We start from the raw sequence: 23,329 nt of genomic DNA, 5'->3' as shown, positions 1-23,329 counted from the left end.
AGAAATGTAAAAATGACGAGACTATCATCTGTCTGTTTCTCTATTTTTACCTCTCCCCCCCCCCTTTTTTAGCGCGGCATATAGGCCGAATGCCGATTTTTTAATTCGGGCAGAGTAACCGTGCGCGTTTTAGGATTTTTTGGCTATAGGCTATCTGAAGATAGCATTTAGAATCTCATCCCTAGTCATTCCATCTTTCTACTCTAGAAGTAATGTTTTACATTATTTTCTCTAAATTTTTACTTCATCATGTAGCGGCGAGTTTTTCTTTCTAATACACCAGTCCCGATCAGAAAGTTTAAAGCGATATTACAGACTCATCACTTTCCGCATCTGCCTGTTTCTCTATTTTTACCTCTTTTTTATGATAGCGCGGCATATAGGCCGAATGCCGATTTTTTTTTTATTCGCACAGAGTAACCGTGCGCGTTTTAGGATATTTTTCGCTATATCTACTGAAGATAGGCCTAGCATTTAGAATCTCATCAGTACAGTCCAAATTACACGCAGCAGCACCAATAATTTTGGGACGGAGCAACTTGCATAAAATTGCCGCAAAGAGTTGGCATTTTCGTAATTTTGGGTTTTAAGGCTGAAAGAGGGGGGGCAAGAAAATGTTGGGGAGGGGAATGCCCCTTTGCCTTTGTCCTCCGGTAGTGAGGGAGAGGAGATTATTTACATCAGTGATGAAATTACACGGAATTTACATGAAGGATGGTCTTACAGCCCCGCCCCGCCTGGTGAAAAAAAGAAGAACAAAAGCGCCCTCAAACGAAAATGATCAAAATGGCCGCAACCAAGGTAAGAATTTTGTGATTTTGTTGGATGAAAAAGTTTTTATAACACCAAATTTCCAGTATAATTTGGCACTATTCTATATATATTTGGTCCATGGCCTTGTCTATTTTACTCTGTTCTTATATTGTCGAAATGCAGGTTAATCCGCTAAGTAATTTGCGTCTAAAATGATCGCTACATTTTTGTAGCATTTGCTTTGTCATGTTGTTATGCATGCCGAATTCGGCACCATATGCACCAGCAGACATAGACTGTAAGGTACTAATTTCGAGGACTGAGGAGCATAACAAACACCAAATTGGTGTCATAACAAACACCAAATTGGTGTCGTATGACCTGACATGCATGCATTCTTTTGTCGAGAGTTGACATGGCATGGTCTTTCAATTTGTGCCGAGTGTCCTGACCTAGGCTTGGACAGCTTGGTAGGCATGTTCACAAAATTTTCAAGTAGGATATTTCACATGGAAATTATTTTGTTTAAAAAGGTGATTATTTAACTTTAAAAATGAGGGGTCAACCATGTCTGTAGGTCAAAAATTAGCGAAGTTATGGGCAAATGTCTGTTTTTAAAAAACTACACTTTTCTGCGGCCATCATTGACAATGCCTTACTATACAAAAAAAGCATGTAATGCATCATTTTTTACCACGATGATCCATCTTACTATAAATAGGGGAATGTTGTATGTATCTATCTATGTATCTATGTATGTATCGCTATAAAGGCTCCGTCAGTTTCAATCCAAATGTCGCCAAATTCATACGGAGATCGATGAATATACGGAAACATGTTTAAACTTTATTTGGTTGAAAACGGTCAAGAATTGGCTGCAAAAACAGTGAAAATATGGGTAAAAACAGGTTTTTTGTTATGAAAATCGGTTGTCAGCCTACGCGTCACTGCAGCTGGCCGGCAGCGCGTCGGCGCCTTGTGCGTAATGCGCACTACGCCAATGGGCGCATAAACGGCGCAGAGCCACGTGACTGCGAGCCAGAGGCCAGTGGACATGATAATACGGAAAGAAGGGTCACAGGATTATGATAACAGGTGAACACGTCCGCAGACACGCTATGAGAGGAATAAATACGGGAAAAAGATGTTTGTTGTATAAACAACATGAAGCGGTACTATGAAGAAAAATTAAATTAAAATGAGGACAAAAAAGTACGAGTTAAAAGTAACTAAATGAAACGGGAACGAAACAAAGTAAGAAGGAAAGAAACTAATCAGGAAATGTAAGAAAAAAGAAGTTAAAATAATGAGAACAGATTCCAGAATTAAATAAAAAACATGGAAACGGGAAATCACAAGCAGCAAATAAACAAAGAAGCTAAAGGGAAAAGTAAGAAAGAACAGATTTAGAAAATAATGGGAACGAGGTTAAGGGGGTACTACACCCCTGCCAAATTTTGTGACTATTTTTGCATTTTTCTCAAAAATTATAGCGCATTGGTGACAAATAAGATATTTAGATTATAGGGGCAAGGACTACAACTACTGCACTGGAAATTTTATTTCAACACAGACAACAGTTCTGGAGTTACAGTCAAAATGAGGGGAAACCAATATTTGATCAATAAATCAATAACTACTTGCCTTGCAGTGCTCGAATTTCGCGTCGGCCACCGCGGCCATTGCCGCGGTGCCCTTTCATTTGGCCTTAATGCCCTGAAAAACAAGAACTTTACGCGGCCACAATGGCCTTGCCCTAATTTTGCAGTGGCCAGTAGCATTTGGGATCGAGTCTCGGTCGGGAACAAAAAATGCTCTCGATTTCGGAAGTGGAACCAATTTAAAAGTAGCCCTTTTATTTTGTATCACAATTGACTGTAAAGCTTAAGCTTTCATACAATCGCAGGTTACACTCAATCATTATGATCACACGTGTCGCTTTCTCCAGCTTCCTCGCCCATAGCGATATCACAACGGAGTTGCCAGATCTTTTGCCGCACAAGCACCGCAAATGCGCTGCATGCTGCACACAACAAAGGTCATAGGGGCATGTTCCCTTGCTGACGAAAGCGCCCAACACGTGTCTCCTTAGCGGGGTTGGCAAATATGTTTTTCGATCGTTCTGCAACAGGTAGAGATCCTGTGACATCCTGCAATTTGTGATCGGAGATTTATTTTACGTATTTTTGCGTGATTTTTTTTTCTTCCGTGTTTTTTCAGCGTTAAAAAAAAATGCTGGAAAATAAAAACGCTGACATTTTCATGCCTGAATGTATTCTAATAACGAACCTGGAACGAATATGGAAATTGAAGCTGTATAATCATTCTAATAACAGGTAAAAGTTTGACTGTATCACTGCACCTCCCAGGTGTTTGTTTCTGTTTATTTACTTTTTACATACTCATATTTCACTGAATGAATCATGAAATAAATAAATAAATAAATATATATATAAATAAATTAATGAATCATGAAATAAAGAAAGAAAGAAGAAATAATGGTGGATGGATGGATGGATGAACGAATAAATATATGAAATAAATAAATCATGGTCTCGGTGCCCCCTAAAATGTTAAATAGCCTAGGCCAAGTTGGCCTGCCCTAAAAATAACAAAATTTGCTTTGGCCTTGGTGCCCTGGCATGATGGCCTCGGTGCCCCCTAAAATGTTAAATAGCCAAGGCCAAGTTGGCCTGCCCTAAAAATAACGAAATTCAAGGCTTGTTGCCTTGAGTTGCTGAATTTTCAGTGCAGTAGTTGTAGTCCTTGCCCCTATAATATGCATATCTTACTTGTCACCAATGCGCTATAATTTTTGAGAAAATGCAAAAATATGCACAAAATTGGCCAGGGGTGTAGTACCCCCTTAAATAAATAAATAACATGGAAACGGAAAATCACAAGCTAAGCAAAAGAAACTAAAAAAAGAAAGTGTAAGAAGAGACAGGTTTAGAAAAATAAAATGTACCTTTTCAATGATTCTACCTGTTCAGTAATTATTCCTGTTATGGTGAACGCTGCCTCCCATCTAGCGGGGACCCGCGCGAAGCGCGGGTATCCCGCTAGTTTTACACAAAGGCAATTTTATTTTATGAAATCTAACTTTCACTGCATGCTGACTTCTGTATCAAGGATAAAGTACCAGCACTTTTTAGACTACGTCGTCAAGTTTCTGGTGTCCAAATTTCAAATTTTTGTATTCCCTATGGGGTTTACACAGTTAAGCCATTGACTGTGAGCTACTGTGGTCGCAACTTTTGGATTGAATGTCGCCTCTATAATAAGCAATGTGGACATGTCTATCCTTGGCAGACTTGACTATGCTTCACGCAGTGGTCATGAAAGGATTCAATAGATAACCTCTGCCCCACTAATCCCCAGCTATTGTCTGAAATTGCACCTCGGAAAATATATTATAACAACTCAGTCCCTCAAATGATAGTCATATAACGACCAAAAGATAAATGACTGACTATCATTGAGGACTGAGTTCCGCAGTCTAATGCACCAGGACAGGGGCCAGAGGCGAGTTTTTTTCCTTTTGAACCACCGAGCTATAAATTATTAAAATAATTAATTTATCAAATTAAACTTTTGTATCAAGGTTAAAAATGCTTAAAATTTAGCTGTACAACTACAAGCATTTTATCTTTTATTCTCGCACGATTTATATTAACGATTGACAATTATCTGACAATCTGATTCGGTATGTCAGTCGTTTTGCACTTTCATCAAATCTCACAAGAGAATGCGTCAGTTTTCGTTTTTCTACCTTGAATTACGCTAACATCGGGTAAATCCCTTGAGAAGTTTGAGCGAAATCCATTCATAAGACAAGTTGATATTTAAATCGGGGGAAAGAGCTTGACAAAACTCACATTTTATCAGCTAAAACCGAGCCATTTGACCACTATAGGTCATGTGTTATATGGTGGGACCCCAAAATAGTGGGAGGCGTTACATTTTTCTCTCCTCTTCCAGATTTAACTTGTTGGTACAGAGCTATTCTTTGTTCAATTGCATAAAGTTTGGGCTCATTATACAGCTTGATTATTCTACTTTTCAAATATGTTTCACAATTTGAAATTATCATTTGTTTAATTAGTGAAAAATATTAAAATGTTAACGAGGATAAACCTGGAGGATAAGCGGTAGAGGATAAGCGGTAGAGGAGTATGTGCAATCTCTATGAGAAATGTTGTGGAAACATGATATCTTTTTGAATTTTAAATTTTATCATTGCCAAATTCTGTGCTATACATGCAAATCATATCTCAAATCAAAGCTTGTTCATTCATTATTCATATTCAACTATTAGTTTGATCTATTTCATGTTTTCAAGTACTCACTGAGAACCGCAAGTCACAAGACCCACAATTTTTCCCTATTCACTACACACAAATGCCAAGATTTTCGAAAAGGGGTATAATCCTTCTTGTCTTCCATGAGCAACCGCGTCATATCGGGTATAATCTTCCTTCCAGGAGCAACCACTGTGTATGATTGACGGGCTATTCCATTGCTCGTAATAGGGTAGTGTATTTAGCGGGCAATGCTGGGTGCACGCTGGGTTGCACCGATGTACTTGGCATGTGGTTGTTGGTGTAGGGGTGTGTAGGTGTGTGTGTTGGGGAGGGGGTGTTGTCTGAGATGTTAGGGATTATTTAATAATAGTTTTTAATATTGGAAGAACGTTTTAAACTTTAATTTAAGGCATCATATACAATGTTATACTATTCTAGATTTTCAATTAGTAACAAAATAATAAAATAGCATTTAAAATTATATTAATAGGCCTATTTAAACTATACAGGAGAGGGTTGTGTTTGGTGGCCATGGGAGTTCAAATATGTTATTTAGGTGGTCACTTTTAGTGTCTAATCTGTAAAATTTTTGAGATTTTGTTCATTTGAGGGCTGAAAAAAATAACCAAATTTTCATGAAATTGAGGGCCATCAAGAAACCAAAATGCACCCCGATTCTGTCGCACATCCCCGTAGTAGGCATACCCTCCTTTCCACCCCCCGTTGTTCTAAACTATACGTGTATAATGTAACCGCCATTTAGTATTTACCTGTAGGCAAGCTCACCCCTACAGTCGAAATAGTTCTAGCCCAGATAGCTTTTAACTCACGCCTATTAATAACGTACTTTCATCAAGCGATGGCGCTATAAGGTTTACCACGGAAGCTGTTTGGTTTACCGTGGAAGAAGATTATACCCTATATGAGATTTTCAGTCACAACGTGCGTTTTGGCTTTAAATTGTTGTTACTTGAGAATTATACACCCTAAGATAGGAAAAGTATACATTTTTGGAAAGCATTTTACCCAGGGAATCCAAATATGCAGTTAAAATAAATGTAGGATACACTCTAAAGAAAATATTTTCAAAAATGTAATCAACATTTGGTGCGTAAAGTTACATACATTTTCACACCCTGTATCACCACTTTGGCCAATCATAACATAGTAAAAGTATACATTTTATTAAAGCTCATAGTGTTGCCTGCCACTAAATTAGATTACATTAGAGGTATTCCATATCAGTAGCAAATGCAATAAATTATCAATTTTCTAGTAAATTTTTTTTTTTTTCATGATATCACCCTATATATTTTCTTACACACCCTGTATACCAACATCAATTTTGCATTGTTGGATTCCTTGGAACATTAGCTTTCCAAAAATGTATAGTTTTGTTGGTGTGAGATGTATAGTTTTAGACATGCATCAATTTAAGTGAAAATTAAGACAAATGATCAAAATCAGTGTTTGTAATGCAAATGTGCCCCACCATATGACACGTGACCTATAGTAAGAATTCCAATTGAATGAACACAGCTTTCAACAGCTGCACTCGATCCAACCGTGATCGTATATCGCGATTTCAAACTAAAACGCTAACACACGAACTTGGATACAATGCTATTGCTAACCAATCACAAGTGCGTTGGCATGGTTGGATTCACTTCCGTGTTACTCATGCACAGTCGCACACGCTGGCGTACGTCGTGCAGTGTGCACAAAAATTTGTCACGCTATTGAAAGCTGCGTTCCATTCAATTGGAATTCCCACTATAGGTTTTTGTGAAATCAGTGCTTCCGTGATGTTTCCATAAGATGCGCTGCGCATGCAGATAAGCATTGCGTATGCGTAGCGTATCTGTACATTAACAAATTGCGCGATACGCAACAAGATGCTGGTACAACAAAGATTTTCTTTCCTTTTAAATTTCAAACACGAGTGGAATAATGAAATAAAATCCTTAAAATATTGCAGTTGGAGTTTACAAATCTGGATTTTCATTCCTTGTATTTATAAAAAACATAACAAAGTACAAACATATCAAAAAACTCAATTTCGGAAAGAAACAACATCTAGAGTACACAGAGCCACGTTAATAGAGTAGGCAAACCTTAATAATATTTTGCAGTAAACCTTTGCTTTGGCTTTGAGAATGAGAGAGCGTATTTTAAGCGTACATTGTGTATTTACTGCACGTTGAAATGTCTGATTGGCTGCCGAAGTGATCTGCTGCTGAGCAGAAATTTATGAATGAACTTTGCACCGCACATGTTTTTGGCTCTGAGTTTGCAACATCACAGTAGTATGCACATATGTATGCATACTACATTGTATGCGCTCGTCAAAGATTTACTGCAAAATATTATAGTTAACACTTTGTCAGCCAAATTGGCCCAAACACTATAATTGGTGTGATTGCGGTTGGATCAAGTGCAGCTGTTGAAAGCCGTTTTCATTCAATTGAAATTTCTACTGATTTTTGTTCCAAAATTCATCCTTCGTCAAGTGCATGAATCATGTTTTTAGTTTAATTGCTATAAAACTGCTAATGCAAGCTCAAGCTTTTAAGCCTTGTGTAGCAGCAATTTACGATAGTGTCCAGGTATCAACTATCTTGCATACATTTTCAAGTGCATTTGACAGATTTTTCTGTGTGTGACGCAATATTATGATTTATTCAAGATGGCGAATGAGACACTCAAACACATCTACTTAGTCTTAAATTTTCTGTGTGTGATGCAATTGTGTATTATGATTTATTCAAGATGGCGAATGAGACACTCAAACACGTCTCTTAAATTAAATGAGATGCTTAACAAGTTAACAGTTCACAATCACATGTCATATAATGGGTCATCAGTTTTCTTTCATTAACTTTTGATTTCAGTGAGATGAATTGAGAATCATAAAGTACATTGTAAGTTCACTTTTTTGAATAGCACAAGCAAAGGTTGTTAAAACTTGTTGCACAACACTTGCTGCACAACACTACATGTATCAGCGGCAGCGCCTGCATTTTTGATGCAACAGCAAAATTTCCAAGTTGTCATAGTTGTACAGAGTACTTACAATTATTGTATGTATACGGTAATTATTGTTTTCATGTACCGGTATATAATCCTCTTTTCTCTGTCTGTAGATGGAAGTTGATGCCAACGGAGATGGAAGGAGTGAAGGCATCCGCAATACTACTTGACTAAACTAGAGGAACTTCAGGTAAACTTACTTTTTTGTTGCAAAATTGGTGCGTTTTAAGTGCACTGAAGCAGTGATTTCCGGACCAGAAGATGGTGTTACAAAGTTTTACAATGTACTGTATTGTGTATGTAACATAATCATTAATCAACATGTTTTGTAACGTCATGCAATCAAATGCAAAATTAGGTTTATGATTTATATCACATGCAATAAAAGGCTTTATTTGAACAGTAGGCCTTCAAAGTAACAAATCATGAACTTCAAAATCAACAGCTCAGGACTAATATTTCTAGGAGAAATTATGTTCAAAGTTGTCATTCTAATTTTGTGCTGAAAATCTATATTTTGGATAGAAATATGGATGGATATATTTTGTCGGCAGAGTGCAACACTATCGTAAGTGTAGTAGAATGCAATAGCTGCCATTTGCAACATTTTAATAAATGTACTTACTTTTAACCAATGACACTAGAAAAACACCTAACTACATGTAAAGGTGATATCTTGGGGTTAGCTTAGTGGCCAGGAAAGTATACAGAAAATCCACACTTTACGATGAGCGTGATGAGGGATTGTGCTGCAAACAATAGGTGTTTTACAAGGCAGCTATGACATTCTACTGCACTTACGTTAGTGTTGCATTCTGCCGACGATTTGTCTTGTATCAATTGTTATTAATTAATTAGCATTGTTTTGATTTCAGATGGTTGTGACAGAAAAGAGTCAGAATTTGAGACGATTGGAAGCCCAAAGAAATGAATTGAATGCAAAAGGTGAGATATAAACATAGGATTTAAGAAGAAAAAGTAATACAATGTAAAAATATTGCCCTGCAAGTAGAAAATATTTCTTGATCAAACTGTTTTTTGAAACACAAACAATTAATTTCTACCTTGGAATTTTCACATGGTAGTCATGGTACTCATCTTTCATCAGTGTGAGTGCAGCAGATCTGTGTCATATTTGTTTCTTATATTGGAGTGAATGCCGAATAGGGTGCAACTCTACTAGTCTTATTACAAGACTGTCCTACCCCAACCCTAAACCCTAACCCTAAACTCCGTAAACGAGCCCTGGACTCAAGTCTAGCAAGTTGCACCCTATTCGGTAATTGTACCCTTACATTTATTATGCGTCTTAGTCATTTTACCCTTTGCTGTAAAAAAAGGAATGACCGCTGATGACAAAAATGTGAAAATATGAGAAATGCACAACAAAAGAATAAATCCCATCTATCAAAGGTGTAGAGAAACCTGGATGCAAACTGACAAATTGTGTTTTGTTTTTGAAATGGATAGCAATAAAATTAAGTGTTATGTTGTTGCTAAGGTTCTGCCACAATTGCAAAGCACCGGCCAGTGTCACTTTACTAATTATGCACTATAAGTAATAATGCTTGTCTTGAATCCCTTACATTCTTTTTGCAGTGCGCATGTTACGGGAGGAGTTACAACTTCTCCAGGAGCAAGGATCTCATGTTGGGGAGGTGGTAAAAGCAATGGACAAAAAGAAAGTCTTAGTGAAGGTATGCTGTTCTAATGATGTTGTAAAATGGTTGTCCTTTTTGATCAAAAATATAAGTTTTCTTTGAATTTATTAACAGCTATATGGTAAATGATAGGAAGGGGTAAAATTAGCACAATGATAGCTAACAGATATTTGTTGCTCAGTTACTTTGAGTTCAATCTTGTTATTCTGCAGTTCAAATTCACCCTGATTAGTGTCCCGTAATTAGCACACCCTGTGGACTTATGTAATTTAGGAATTAGGCCACAAAAAAAAAAAAGGTTTGTCTCAAAGCTCACGAGAAATTTAAAACAAATGCGAAATGCGATTTTTTTATTCCCGACTTTTTTCGCCGATTTTTTCTGGAAAAAACTATTAAAAAAATATTTTTTTTTTAAATAAAAAAAATTTCCGCATTTGTTTTTTGTCAAATCGTGGGATTTTTTAAACGAGCGCGTAATTTTTGATACGAACTTTTTTTTTTTTTTTGGCCTTAGGAAAACAGTCTGGATATCGAGTTGCAATGAGTGTAATATCTATGTTTAATTTATGTTAAATTATTATCGCAAGTTGCACCATCATTTTGTATGGAAAATATCCAGTAATCAGTGAAAAAGTAAAGTGAATGCACACACAGCATGCCATTTTAGATGTGTGTGTACTTCCACGCATCTACTGCGTCTCATAACCTCCCCAGGGGGCTGTGCTATCATGGATGAGCTGCAGGAAAACAAGGTTTATTGCTCAGGAGTATCCATTCAATTGGATATAATAGTGGTGTCATTGAAATGGTTTTTTCTTGTCGACATGTCGGAAAAATCCATCAACATGTCGACATAAAAAAACGTCGGCAACTTTTTCTGCATGTCGATTATAGTGCTAATACTGTAGTGCCTCTTGAAATGACTTTATTTAGGGGCACTTAATCAGTTCAATACAGTTCTAATAATTGTAACCATTTTACCTTTATTTCAGGTTCATCCAGAAGGTAAATTTGTAGTTGACATTGACAAGTCAGTAGATATCAATGACATCCAACCCAACTGTAGAGTAGCACTACGAAATGACAGTCACACATTACACAAGATTCTACCAAACAAGGTAAGGAATAACTCACAGATAGGTGAACTTGTTACGTAGATATAAGTTGGCAATCACACTCTACACTTCCGTTGCATTCTCGCAGTGATAAAAGCTCACACTTACCTTTTGGGAAATTCCCTTGAACTTAGATGAGAAATGTCACTTTGGGCCTTTTAGGTTTTGAAAATCAAAACTTTTTTCTTTCTTTATGCAAAGTATTTTTATTTATACTTGTAAATGGGATGACAGTAACGCCATATTTAATGTTTTTTGTAAACTTTCTGAAATCTTGTAGAGATACTGAGAAGTTTATTGCTGTTAGAAATAATAGATTAAGAAATTAGAAAAAAAATTAAATAAATATTTTATTTATGTAACTGTGCATTGTATTACATGTGTATTTTATGTGTGAAAATGATGACTTGATGTAATAGAGCTTAACTAGTTAATGGCATTCTACATATACATCCATTTATTTATATTGATGTTTTCTTGCTTGTATAGGTGGATCCTCTCGTCAGCTTGATGATGGTTGAGAAAGTGCCAGACTCCACCTATGAAATGGTTGGCGGTCTCAACAAACAGATCAAAGAAATCAAAGAGGTCATTGAATTGCCTGTCAAACATCCAGAGCTGTTTGATGCTTTAGGAATTGCACAGCCAAAGGTAAGTACTAAGCTCGGGTTTCAGAGAAGAACTGCAGTCCCTTGTTCAGGTTAACACGAGCGCCTTGTTAATGAGCGACATACGAGAAGCTTTGTTTGCACCGGCCAACGTTTTGACGCGTAATCGACCAATCAGATTACCACGTCTGTTGTGATGATTGTCAGACGATTGAATCAGAACCCCACTTTCATGTTTACACTTTGCACGCTCTCAAAATGTAAGCAAATGCCGTTCTTCTTTGGCTGAAACTTTAGTCGCTGCATTTGACCTTGGGAGTATAATATACATGCCCCAAAACACATTCATCTAATGCAGGGTGACCATTGTGGCTATCAACATTGCAACATTATGAAAATATAAAACAAAAAATAATGCTCTATGCGACCCATCAAACTGCCTAAAATGTGACCCTCAAAAACGTTTTTACACCCAGGCTCATCTTATGAAATGAATGCCTTATGGTCTGAAAAACAAAGTACATTATGAGTCATGCTTCCACTAAAATCTAGCAAAAGTTGCCTGATAGAACTCAATGTACCTACCATAATTAATGGCAAACAAAAGACTAGAGAAGAGAAGTGGTGCTATGTAAATAAAGGACAGATCAAGCTTAATAAGAATGAGTCTCTCTTAAGCTTGGATTTCCAGCATTTTTAATCTGGTAATACCTGGAGAACCACTTAGTGTTTGCTTCATTGGGCAGATAACATTTTTTTATTAAAGTCTTTTGAGTAGAAGACTCATTCTTATCTTCCCTTTTTTTTTTTTTTGTACTTTTATATGGGCCACCAGGCACAGGCAAAACACTACTTGCAAGGGCAGTAGCTCACCACACTGAGTGCACATTCATCAGGGTATCAGGATCAGAACTGGTGCAGAAATTCATCGGTGAAGGTTCACGTATGGTCAGAGAACTCTTTGTAATGGCCAGGTATGTCAAATACAAGTTGCTGTGTTTCAAATTATTACAGGTGGGTACCAGGGCTCTCACTTTCACCTTGCCCATTGGTCCAGAGAGCACTGGTTGCTTTGTTTCACAACTGACCCATCACCAATATTCATCTAGCCCATATATATTTTTGGTAGTTTTCTTAGTGCATAATTATTGTTGAAGTTTTGTTTAATGAGAAGCTTTGGGTGACATTTATTTGTTGTGCCCATATTGTGCAACTGGACTTTCAGGAAGTAACAATACTTGTACGACTTTCTGGACATGTTTACCGCTCTCATTTCAATGAGTAAGTGCCAGAATTCAAGCCCTGATGGGTACATAGCCAAACCACAAAAAGAGTTTCTAGTGCTGCTCAGTGTCGAACTTACGAAATTACCCTTTTTGGTCTTTACTTTGCTTCCCCATCACACACATGTTTCCTTGGTTTATATATGCAAAGAAAGGCAGTTGAATGAATACAGCGTGACGAACAAATGTATGCCCTCCACTCAACCATGACAACATGCACAGAGGGAGGTTATCCCTAACCCGCCAGGGGCTTTTTGGCTACAGGAAGGGAAAGAAGGAAGGAATAAAGAGAGAAAAGAAAGAAACAAGTTGTTTGCTCTGGGTGGGATTCGAACCAGAGACCCCTCGCATGCCAAGCACTGGGTCGGCGACACCTTGCCACGGGTCTTGGGCTTCGCTGGCCAGCGAAACCGTGCCTATATATCACTTAGGGCGATTGCATCATCACACCACGTGGGATGCACGCACGAACAGCGCATCTATATCAAGTAGTATTTTGTAGTATACGGGCGGGTTAGGGTTAAAGAACACATCAGACGTGTGAAATTATGTCATGTGTGTGGTTATTCACCCCTTACATTGTTCCGCCATATTGGGTAATACTTTAATTTGAGTATTGTTGCACGGGCTTAACGTGCACAGTTTACCTATGCACGATCCTGGAACCTAGGATTGATTGCAAATATCAGAACCGGGGATGGTGTCGCTTCTCTTTTCGAATAGCTCTGACACTTAACGTGCACAGGGTTTGACTCTTCCTGTAGACATGAAAGAAAGAATTACGTCACTTTATACAATGTTATATGACTCGTTCAATTCCCATTCATGCATGCTGCCAGATCAAGGCTCTACCCTCAAACTTGATGACCATGCATGAAGTGAATAAAGGCACATTTTGTTAATTCAATTGAATTTCTGATGGTAGTTTTTGGATCATTCCCACTCCACATGTAATCTACAATACATCTAATATTGGAATGTTTAATGATGGAATTCCACTACAAATAGTGAATCAAACGCTAATAACGGTACATGTGATTGTATTTTTTTTGCAGAGAGCATGCTCCGTCCATTATATTCATGGATGAGATTGACTCTATAGGCAGCACACGTATTGAAGGCAGCTCAGGGGGTGATAGCGAAGTGCAGCGTACTATGTTAGAATTACTCAATCAACTCGATGGTTTTGAAGCTACAAAGAATATTAAGGTAAAACAATACAGCTTTGAATTGATTAAAGTTCACAAGTATGAAAAGGCTTTCTGATTATTTGCCAAATTAGAGTATTATTAATTAGTAAATCACTTATCAATTGTCTCTCTCTACTTTATCCTAGGTTATTATGGCAACAAATCGAATTGACATCCTAGATTCCGCCCTTCTGCGTCCCGGACGTATCGATCGTAAGATTGAGTTCCCACCACCCAATGAGGAGGCTCGTCTGGACATTTTGAAGATCCATTCCCGTAAGATGAATCTGACGAGAGGTATTAATCTGAGGAAGATTGCCGAGCTGATGCCTGGTGCCTCGGGAGCTGAAGTAAAGGTATGTGAAGAGAAAGGGAGAGAACGCACAGTTAACAGGTGTCTCTGAATGCACCTGTGCAGTGAATAGAATACGGAGTAACTACAGAATACCCCCGCTCAGGGTGCCTATAACCCTAACCCTAATCCTAACCCTAACCCTAACGCTGTGTTGGGAGGTGAGGTGGGTATTCTGTAGTTATCATATGCCTAGAATACATACATGTATACTTGCTGTTTTCAAGTGTGATAGTAGAAATATAGCTTACTATCTTTTTCCATTTGCAAGCCAATTAGGGATTTAATCATGTTTCACCATTGTTCATCACCGATTAACAACGATGCGTCCGCGTCGTCTGAGTGGTTCAAACCACATAGACGCGCCAGACGCGAGGGCAGCTTTAGCTGCCCGAGCGAAGTAAACCACGCAGATGCGCTGGACGCGAGTTGTTAATCGGTGATGAACAACGGTGAAACATGATTGAATCCCTTTCAACAACGAAACAAGTTAAAGATGTCCAATTCACATGATTATTTCATTCGGAATGTCCATTTGTCATTGCCACTCAACCTTTACAAGAAGATCGCGGTATTTCTCTGTTGATATCGGCAATAAAACTAAAGAATAAAGCGGTAATATTTAGCTGCTACCACCAACATAAGAGAGTTCATGTTTACGCATACGTTCCAGGCATGACGAATTTTACGCGTTCATGTGTAACGCGTACGCAAAACCTTGCGTTCGCGTATACGCTACTGGACTGTGGATTCATCACGGATTAACAACGGTTGGCTCCTGTACAAACTACAAAGGTATAGGAAGAGTTGTTGAAAATAGAACAATACATCTTTCAAAGAGGGATTGTACTATACAAATGCTACATGGTTGAAGGGGAAATAGGACAAACTATTTTCTTGAGGTACTGGCTACAGGCCTATCACCCTGTAGCCAGTACTGAGGAAAATTTAGTTGCCCTATTTCCCCCCGATATAAACCATATAGTATTTGTTTTATTACAGCAAACTTAGGCTATGGGGGTAAGATTGTCATGTAGATAGGGAAAACTATAATTGAAGACAGAGATAAAAAAGATTAGTTTGCGTCTGACGTCACTGTCAATCAAATTCCCTGCAATCCCTGATTGGTTAATAGCGCGTAAAAGGAAGGTCGATCGGAGAAAAGGAATAGCACAAAAATATCTTCCTGTATAGTGTATTGTGAAATAGGTTGTCATTTACAATTGACCAATAAATTGGCATGATTTGCTCATGAATATTCATGAGGTGTTACAAAGTTTTACTATCACCTGATTTCAAGCAGTTTAATGTAACTCAGCCATTATTACATGTATGTTTTATAGTTGGTTTTATAGCTTTAGGAACCCTTTAGAAAAGTGCTTCAAAGTGTTTATCAGAAATTTTCGGTACAAGGTATTTAGTTTTAACAGCACACCAAATGATTAACAATTATATATTATGTTAACCAATTTGATATCTCATGTCTATTTCATAAAGCATTTAAACATCTGTGAGTTTAAATTGATATCTTCATACGTCTGCTGTTAGCGTAAGTAGCATACCATACCATGCCAAATTCAACAGCCTAGAGCTACTTTTATTCTGTGTCAAATTTTGATATCCAATCTTGTCTTAACCTATTGGCTTTCATGTTTGCCATCATTGCTACTTCAGTAGCACAATCAATGATTGTCGTAAAAGGCAAAAAAATGTGAATTCTGATGAATTGTAGGGTGTTTTGCTTCATGAAATCCATTGATAATAACCAGGGACAAGCGATTTACGCGGAACTTTTTTTCCGCACAATTGGCTATTTTTTTTCCTATGGGCAGGGATACATGATTTGCACTGAAAAAAAAGTTCCGCGCAATTTGCTATTTTTTTCCGCGCAAAATCGCCTGTCCCTGATTATAACTTTAATTGCCTGCAAGAAAATAAAAGATGAGTCTTTAAATGATACTGCTCAATATGAACTATGCACACATTTATAATTATATCACACATGTGCAATGTTTATGATGCATGGTATATAGTATCAAATGGATGACAGTAATAGATTTAAGCATCATCACAGATGATGCAGAATATGGTAACTGTACAAATATTAACAGTCTATCAGTGGCAGCACCAGGAATTGGGGGGGGGGGCATTGGGGGCAAAGTGAATTTCAGGGGGGCAAAATCAACAATTTTATGCAAATTTGCACAAAAAGTGGAAATTTACTTAATTTGGGGAGGTTGCCTCTAAAGTGGGGGGAAGAAAATATTGGGGGTGGGGGGGCAAATGCCCCACCTGTAGTGCCGCCACTGGGTCTATGAGTGTGGCGGACTGACGGTTGAAATATGATTACAGAGGAAGAAAGTTTATTGTTCAATTTCATAAGCCGGTAGGTGGGTGGGTGGGTGAAATGGACTGATTCATCTTTTGACTACAAAGTTCAAGTTCTGACAAATATTAATTAATCACTTCTTAGAAAGAGCGAGAGATCATCACAAAATTGCAGTTGAGGTATGCCAACAGTAGCTGCCCTTAACAACTTAAGTTTCTAAAGCATCTTTTTTAAGGTCAAAAAAAAAAAGTTGTTTGCTTGTCCTCAAATCCGACTGGCCGTCTCGGCAGTCCTGACCAGAACTTTTTTTTTTTGGAAAAAAGGTTTTTTTAACCATTTTCCCAAAAGATTCATGAATTTTTCGTCTGAAAAACTGAAGATATAAAATAAATGTTGTAAAATACCATTTCCTGCATGTTTTCCCCTGTCCAGTCGTACCTGGCTAAGGGTTCCGATATTTCGTATTATCACCCTCAGTGTCTACACAAAGTAAAACATTGTTGAACTTAGAAATGCAGTATTTTACATGTCAAATAGATCAGGGTTTACCTTGAATTTATCTTTGGTGGAAATTCTGTGGTCAGTGAGTGTTTTACATACAAAAAGTACTTCACATTATTAATACTTTTGGTACTTGGAAAAAAAAGATATAAGAAAAAAAAAACCCTTTTCCCGACCGACCGACCCAACTTCTGAAAGTGATCTATGGACAAGCAAACAATTACCCGGTAATTTATTTTGGCCTAAGTGGTAAATATTATGTCTCTTGTGCATTGTATGCATTCATAATATGTGACCATCCTCCACAACTGAGCCCGGATGTCGCCAGTGCCACTATTGAGATATGCTCCATCGAACTTAACAATAAACAATAGGAAACAAAGGATTTATTGACTGTTTTATTGATTTTTCACTACTTAAATGTCAAGTACTATAGACATGATATATATCATTTTAAAGCTAATTTCAAGCAGAATATTTTGGTTGAATATCTCAAAAATGATGATTGGCGACTTCAGGGCTTAGTTGTGCTGAGGGGTCACATATGTCAAATGCGGAATCATGTCCATGTGAAGAAAAGTTCGAACGGAAATTTTCTTTCATTTGCTTAAGATGAGTCGGAGCGGTGCCTGAGCTAACGGAGTTTGTACTCATATATTGAAAAAAAATAAAGCCCACACTCACAGGGAAAGGTATGGGTTCAATATGTGAGATCCTAAGGCTCATTGCAATGGGTTTTATTTTTCTGCTGTGTGTAATGCATGTTTTTGTCTGGGAGGGGGAAATGCAAAAACTTTCATTTTGACCTATTTTTTGTCATAACCCAATAATCGCTATACATATGAAAATATATATGTGACCAGTGGCTTTCTTGACTATAAGATCAACGTATCACCCTGCATAAATAAACCGCATTGTTTAAGGGATCTAAAATGAGCGTTTATTGCGTTTCGACAGTATTTTTTGTGGCACATGAGAGCACCTCAGACCTATCGAATTGTATTCTAAATACTGAAGCATGTCTTTCTGATATCAAATAATTTTCATTTTTGAAAATCACAATATAATAAAATTTTATGACAAATTATAAAATTTGATATTTTTCAATTTTGATATATAACAGTCCTCGGTAAATTATATAAATCTAATGATATATTCTTAAAGTGTATGTAGCAGGGAGGAAAAGCCGACGGTCAATTGAAAATTTTGACCTTTCATATTGAAGATATGGATTTTTTTCCCCAAAAGACCTAATTTTTTTGGTGTTTTGGGAAAAAATCCATATCTTCAATACGAAAGGTCAAAATTTTCAATTGATCGTCGGCTTTTCAACCCACCTACATACACTTTAAGTATAAATCATCAGATTTATAAAGTTTACTTCAAGTACTGTTAAATATCAAAAATATCAATTTTTAATGATTTGCCATAAAATGTGTATTCAATTGCGAATTTCAAAAATTCAAAATTATTTGATATCAGAAGAACATTCTTCGTATTCAGAATGCAATTCGATGTGCTCAAAATACTATCGAAACGCTCAAAATGCTCATTCCAGATCCCTTAAGCAAAATTACTAAAACTGGAAAAATATGGCTTGAAGACTCTGACATGCCTTAGTTCGAAAAAATATAAGGCAGCTCTGTCAATGTTATTACGTATACATGTATAACTTACATGACAACTAATGCGATCTTACAAATCTCTGGATAAATTTGCTTTAATGTCTGTAGCGAAGCTCATTAAAGTTCATTTTCAAATGCAAACAAAGAGGTACTGATTGATAGGAACAATACTCCTCTGATGCTAGAAAACAGAATTAAGGTGATTTGTAGGGGTCTCATTTTTTTTCCAGTTTTTTGGCCTCGGCCCCACTTTAGCCCAAAACATGCAACTTATATTTGTCAGGTGGAGATTAAGTTTGTTGCCATAAATTATGAAAGGATGCACTCTTCAAATATTCTGTTTTACCATTCATCATAGTGGATATATAGGCCTATATATTGTAGGTTTTATCATGCAAAGTGGAATATGTGGACTGTATTCAAGGGGAGGGGGGGGGGGCTTAGTAGCCATGCTAGAAAATACTTTAATCAAATTCAATCAAATGGCTCTTTGCACCTGTTAATTTTGTGCCCTGGCAAATATGTGACGTGTCATGTCAAAAGCAGACACTTTTGGGCAGGATCGTAAATGGAGAAATTATAGCCAAAAATCTGCCCGGGGTGATTTTTTTCACAATTTGGGTTTGTTGTGAATTTGTGATGTTAAAAATATTGTCTGATAGTTTCAGACCGGAATATAACTGGCATCTTGTATTTTTGAGACATTTTTCAAGGTAATTCCTACTCTCAACATTGTCAATAATATTTTTTAATACCATAACTTACGAACTCATTATCTTCGCTTAGGAATGTCCGATTTCATTGGGGAAAATGGCGTTATGGAGCAAAATATCTCTATATTTAAGATATGTAAAAACCTCAAAATTTATAACCTGCCCAAAAGTGTCTCCTTTTGACATGACACATCACATATAGACAAATCCTCTGTATCACTTAAAAACATCAAAAGTGTCTTTTAACCCCAAACCGCTTGCATTTCTTGTTGTGTTTACATAGGGTGTTTGCACAGAGTCAGGCATGTATGCATTGAGAGAGAGACGAGTACACGTCACACAGGAGGACTTTGAGATGGCCGTTGCCAAGGTAGGTATCACTTATGATATTTAGGTTTATGGATCACTGTCATTTGATCAGAGAATTGTAGGACTTGTGACATATGCCTTATTTCACCTTTCACCTATAGTTTGATCAGTTTGTAATTGGCAGGCATTATAACATCTCATATTTTTATATTTTGATTGGAAAATTATCTTGTGATATCTTGCCAGAAGTATCTCGAATTATTAATTCAAGACCTATATTTTGTCTACTTTATTTAATACGCACAACTATATCACCCTTAATTCGTGTCTACTTTTCCGGGTAGTGGTAAAAGCATAACAGTTACAGCCGATTATGAGCTGATCAAACTATAACCAGTAACATCATTACCATTACACCAATGGTCTGTATGTTTGCCAAGATTTTTTTATTACCTAACCTTCCTGTAATGCAAAATCATAAAAAATTGAAAAGTAAACTCTCTCTAGAGAAAGTATTCCAATGTCAGTTAGTATGATGAGATGTACAGAAAGGGTCCCACACCATACATCATTACATTTTTGTTTTATTTACGAAACTATTCCATCTTCTCATATCGTAATTCTTTAGTTTGATCAAATTGGTAATAAAAATAAAATTACAATTTCAATCAATTTTCAGAAATAGGGCCTGAAACCTGTATTTCTTTGGGTTTTTTTTTTTTCACCAGTCAGACCATTCAAACTAAAGATTTTTACAAGACTAGTTTCACTTTCAGTGTAGTTTTATTGTGGAAACCACAAACATGTTTAATATTCTTTTATGAAAGAATGAAATTAAGGGTGATTTTTATTAGGTTACTAAAGATAAGTAAAGATTTTGAAAATCAGGAAGATTTCCACTTAATATCAAACATTGAGCAAATATTGAAATTTAACATTCCTTTCCAGGTTCCCAGAATAAATTTTTAAAAACTCATCAAGTTTTGTTGTCTTGAACAAAAATAGTAGGAATCTGGTGATGTTTTTTGCCACATCCGCAGTGTGACAAAAGTACTTGTCAACCACAGGGTATCAATAGCTTAAAAGAAGAATAGCTCTTCATCAACTGAAGAAAATATTGATGTTAACAACTATTTTTAAAAAATGGCCTTTTGATGTAGTAAAGATTTTCCTAGAATTGTTTTTCATCAATTTACCTGCTCACATCTGTATTTCAGCTGATCTTGTGTTTAAAGAGCTTATTTTAGCTTATATCTTTTACTGATAGTTCTTGTTCACAGTCACCATATTTCCATGTCTGGTTCATTTTTTCATTGTTTGCTGTATATGTTGTTAATGGGTTTTTTTGCGCTGTGGTCTAAAAAAGGTGGATTATAAAAGCCCTGTGTTTATGTATGTATCTTGCTTATTATATCGTTCTATTCTTTGCCGAGTTTAAGGGGGTACTACACCCCTCGATAAATTTGTGTCTATTTTTGCATTTTTCTCAAAAACTAATAACGCAGTGGTAACAAAAGTTATGTATAATATAGGGGCAAGGAATCCAATTACTACACTGGAATTTCAGTAACCCAAGACAAGCGGTTTGTTATTTATGATAAGAAATAAGGTACAGCTAGGATGTACCTCGTTTTCTATCATAAATACTGAACCGCTTGTCTTGAGTCACTGGAATTTCAGTGTAGTAACTGGGTTCCTTGCCCCAATAATATACATAACTTTTGTTACCAATATGTTAATATTTTTGAGAAAATGCAAAAATAGTCACAATTTACCACAGGGTGTAGTACCCCTTAATGGAACAATTCATATTTCACCGAATGAAAATATTCTTTCCTATGTACAAATAAAAACATTCAATATTTGTTTTATTAAATTCCTTTTGTTCCACTTAATTTTATAAATTACCATCAGGGATATAGCTAGTCCAAGTTGAGTGCCAGCCAATTTTACTATCCACTTAGAGTGCTGTCTCAGGGCCCAAATTATTAGCAAACATGAGGAATTGGGGAATAGCCTAGGCGTATTCCCCACTAAAAAAGGGTATTTTGCTCTTTTTATGATGAGAAGATCATTTGCTAATTTTTTTTTTTAATGCCGGGCAGCCAGCCAGCGTCAGTTCCAGGCAGGGGGGTTGTAGCTTTGGTGGGCGGCGCCAGCCGGCTGACCACCAGGGAGACAAAATAAATTAAAATTTAACATAAGTCCAATTTAGTATAACTACGCACCATACACTCACATGTCAGTGTTGCCATGGTAATATCCATGTGGGTGCAATGGAAAATCGACTACTGCACTTGTGTTGAGTGCAATAGTCTTTTTGCAGCTAAAAATAGCAGCTAAAAATAACCAATAGTAATTGGCCAATCAAATGACAAGGATCTTTGTATGAGTTATATAAATAATATTTTTACAATTGTAATCATGGAACAGATCTTGACAGACACTTGTGTTAAAAACCTTTCTCACAATCTCCTTCTTTTAATTAAAAAAATTCTCTGATGTCAATTTGTACCTTTTATATTTATATTACAGGTGATGCAGAAAGATTCAGAGAAGAATATGTCCATCAAGAAATTCTGGAAGTAAACCTACCTTACATCGTCATACTGATTGCTTGAAGGATCTACCTTATGGATATATATATAAACTTTATACAGCTTACTAAGTAAAGCCGCTTCATAATTCAGCAGTTTTCATTGGTTATTTTGGCTGTTTTCTGCAGACATCCTGAGGCAGTTGGAAATGCATTGGGCTATTCCATTTATAATGCACACCCCCTGTGGAATATTTCACTACCATCTCAAATCCAATTGTAGTTAATGTTCAATCCACCTGAAAATTTGTGCTAATTTTATGTTAAATTCCTGTTGAAAATTGTTGAAATTCATAAAATCCAGTTCAGTATTGCTCAAATTTTGATACAAAATTGGGCAATTTTGTTTGGAATTTCAAAACTTTCCACACTGTTAGCACTTCATATGGATGAAAAAGGTTGGAAGAATTTGGTTGAAATTCCCAAAATTTTCCACAAAGGGAGTGTTGTTTTCAAATGCAATAGCCCCATTATGCGATGCAATCAAGCAAAGTGAGTTGGTTGTAAACATCGTTTGAGATACAGGCATAACTGTGCATATTTCATCTTTTGATTCAATTTTCAGAAAAGCAATTACAATTTGTAAAGTAATTATGCTGACAATTAGAAAGCAAATGTGGTCGACATCAACTCATTTTGCCTGATCACGACACAGACAGTGGCGGTGCCATTTTTTTCAAGCGGGGATTGGGGGCAAAGTGAATTTCAGGGGGGCAAAATTGGCACATTTTGCGCAAAATTGCTGCAAAAAGTGGAAATTTACATGATTTTGGGGGTGGAGTGGGGGGGCAAGAAAAATATTTGGGGGAAAATGCCCCCCTTGCACCCCCACCCCGTAGCACCACCACTGGACACAGATATTTTACCTCATTTGTAAGGCTGGATGGACTGTAGATGTCTTGTCTTGTCCTTTTTTTTTTGAGAAGTCTTACAAACTTTTAAGAAAAGTTTAGTAAAGTT

The 23,329-nt window shown here is 36.8% G+C and overlaps 1 protein-coding gene across 1 annotated transcript; it reads left to right on the top strand.

Annotated features, from left to right (window-relative positions):
- Positions 1-8,200: 8,200 nt before the first annotated feature.
- Positions 8,201-23,048, top strand: LOC140150945 (26S proteasome regulatory subunit 8-like). Its single transcript, XM_072173102.1, is given in 11 exon segments — positions 8,201-8,243; positions 8,246-8,277; positions 8,963-9,032; positions 9,687-9,784; positions 10,741-10,866; positions 11,353-11,514; positions 12,282-12,445; positions 13,810-13,963; positions 14,091-14,300; positions 19,748-19,834; positions 22,309-23,048. Coding segments are annotated over 11 exon segments (1,200 nt in total). The 3' UTR covers positions 22,363-23,048.
- Positions 23,049-23,329: the final 281 nt, after the last annotated feature.

The sequence above is a fragment of the Amphiura filiformis genome, chromosome 4 (genome assembly GCF_039555335.1).
Source record: "Amphiura filiformis chromosome 4, Afil_fr2py, whole genome shotgun sequence".
Taxonomy (NCBI): Eukaryota; Metazoa; Echinodermata; class Ophiuroidea; order Amphilepidida; family Amphiuridae; genus Amphiura; species Amphiura filiformis.
The sequence above is the reverse complement of the archived record's forward strand: the minus strand, read 5'-3'. Positions and strand labels throughout refer to the sequence as shown.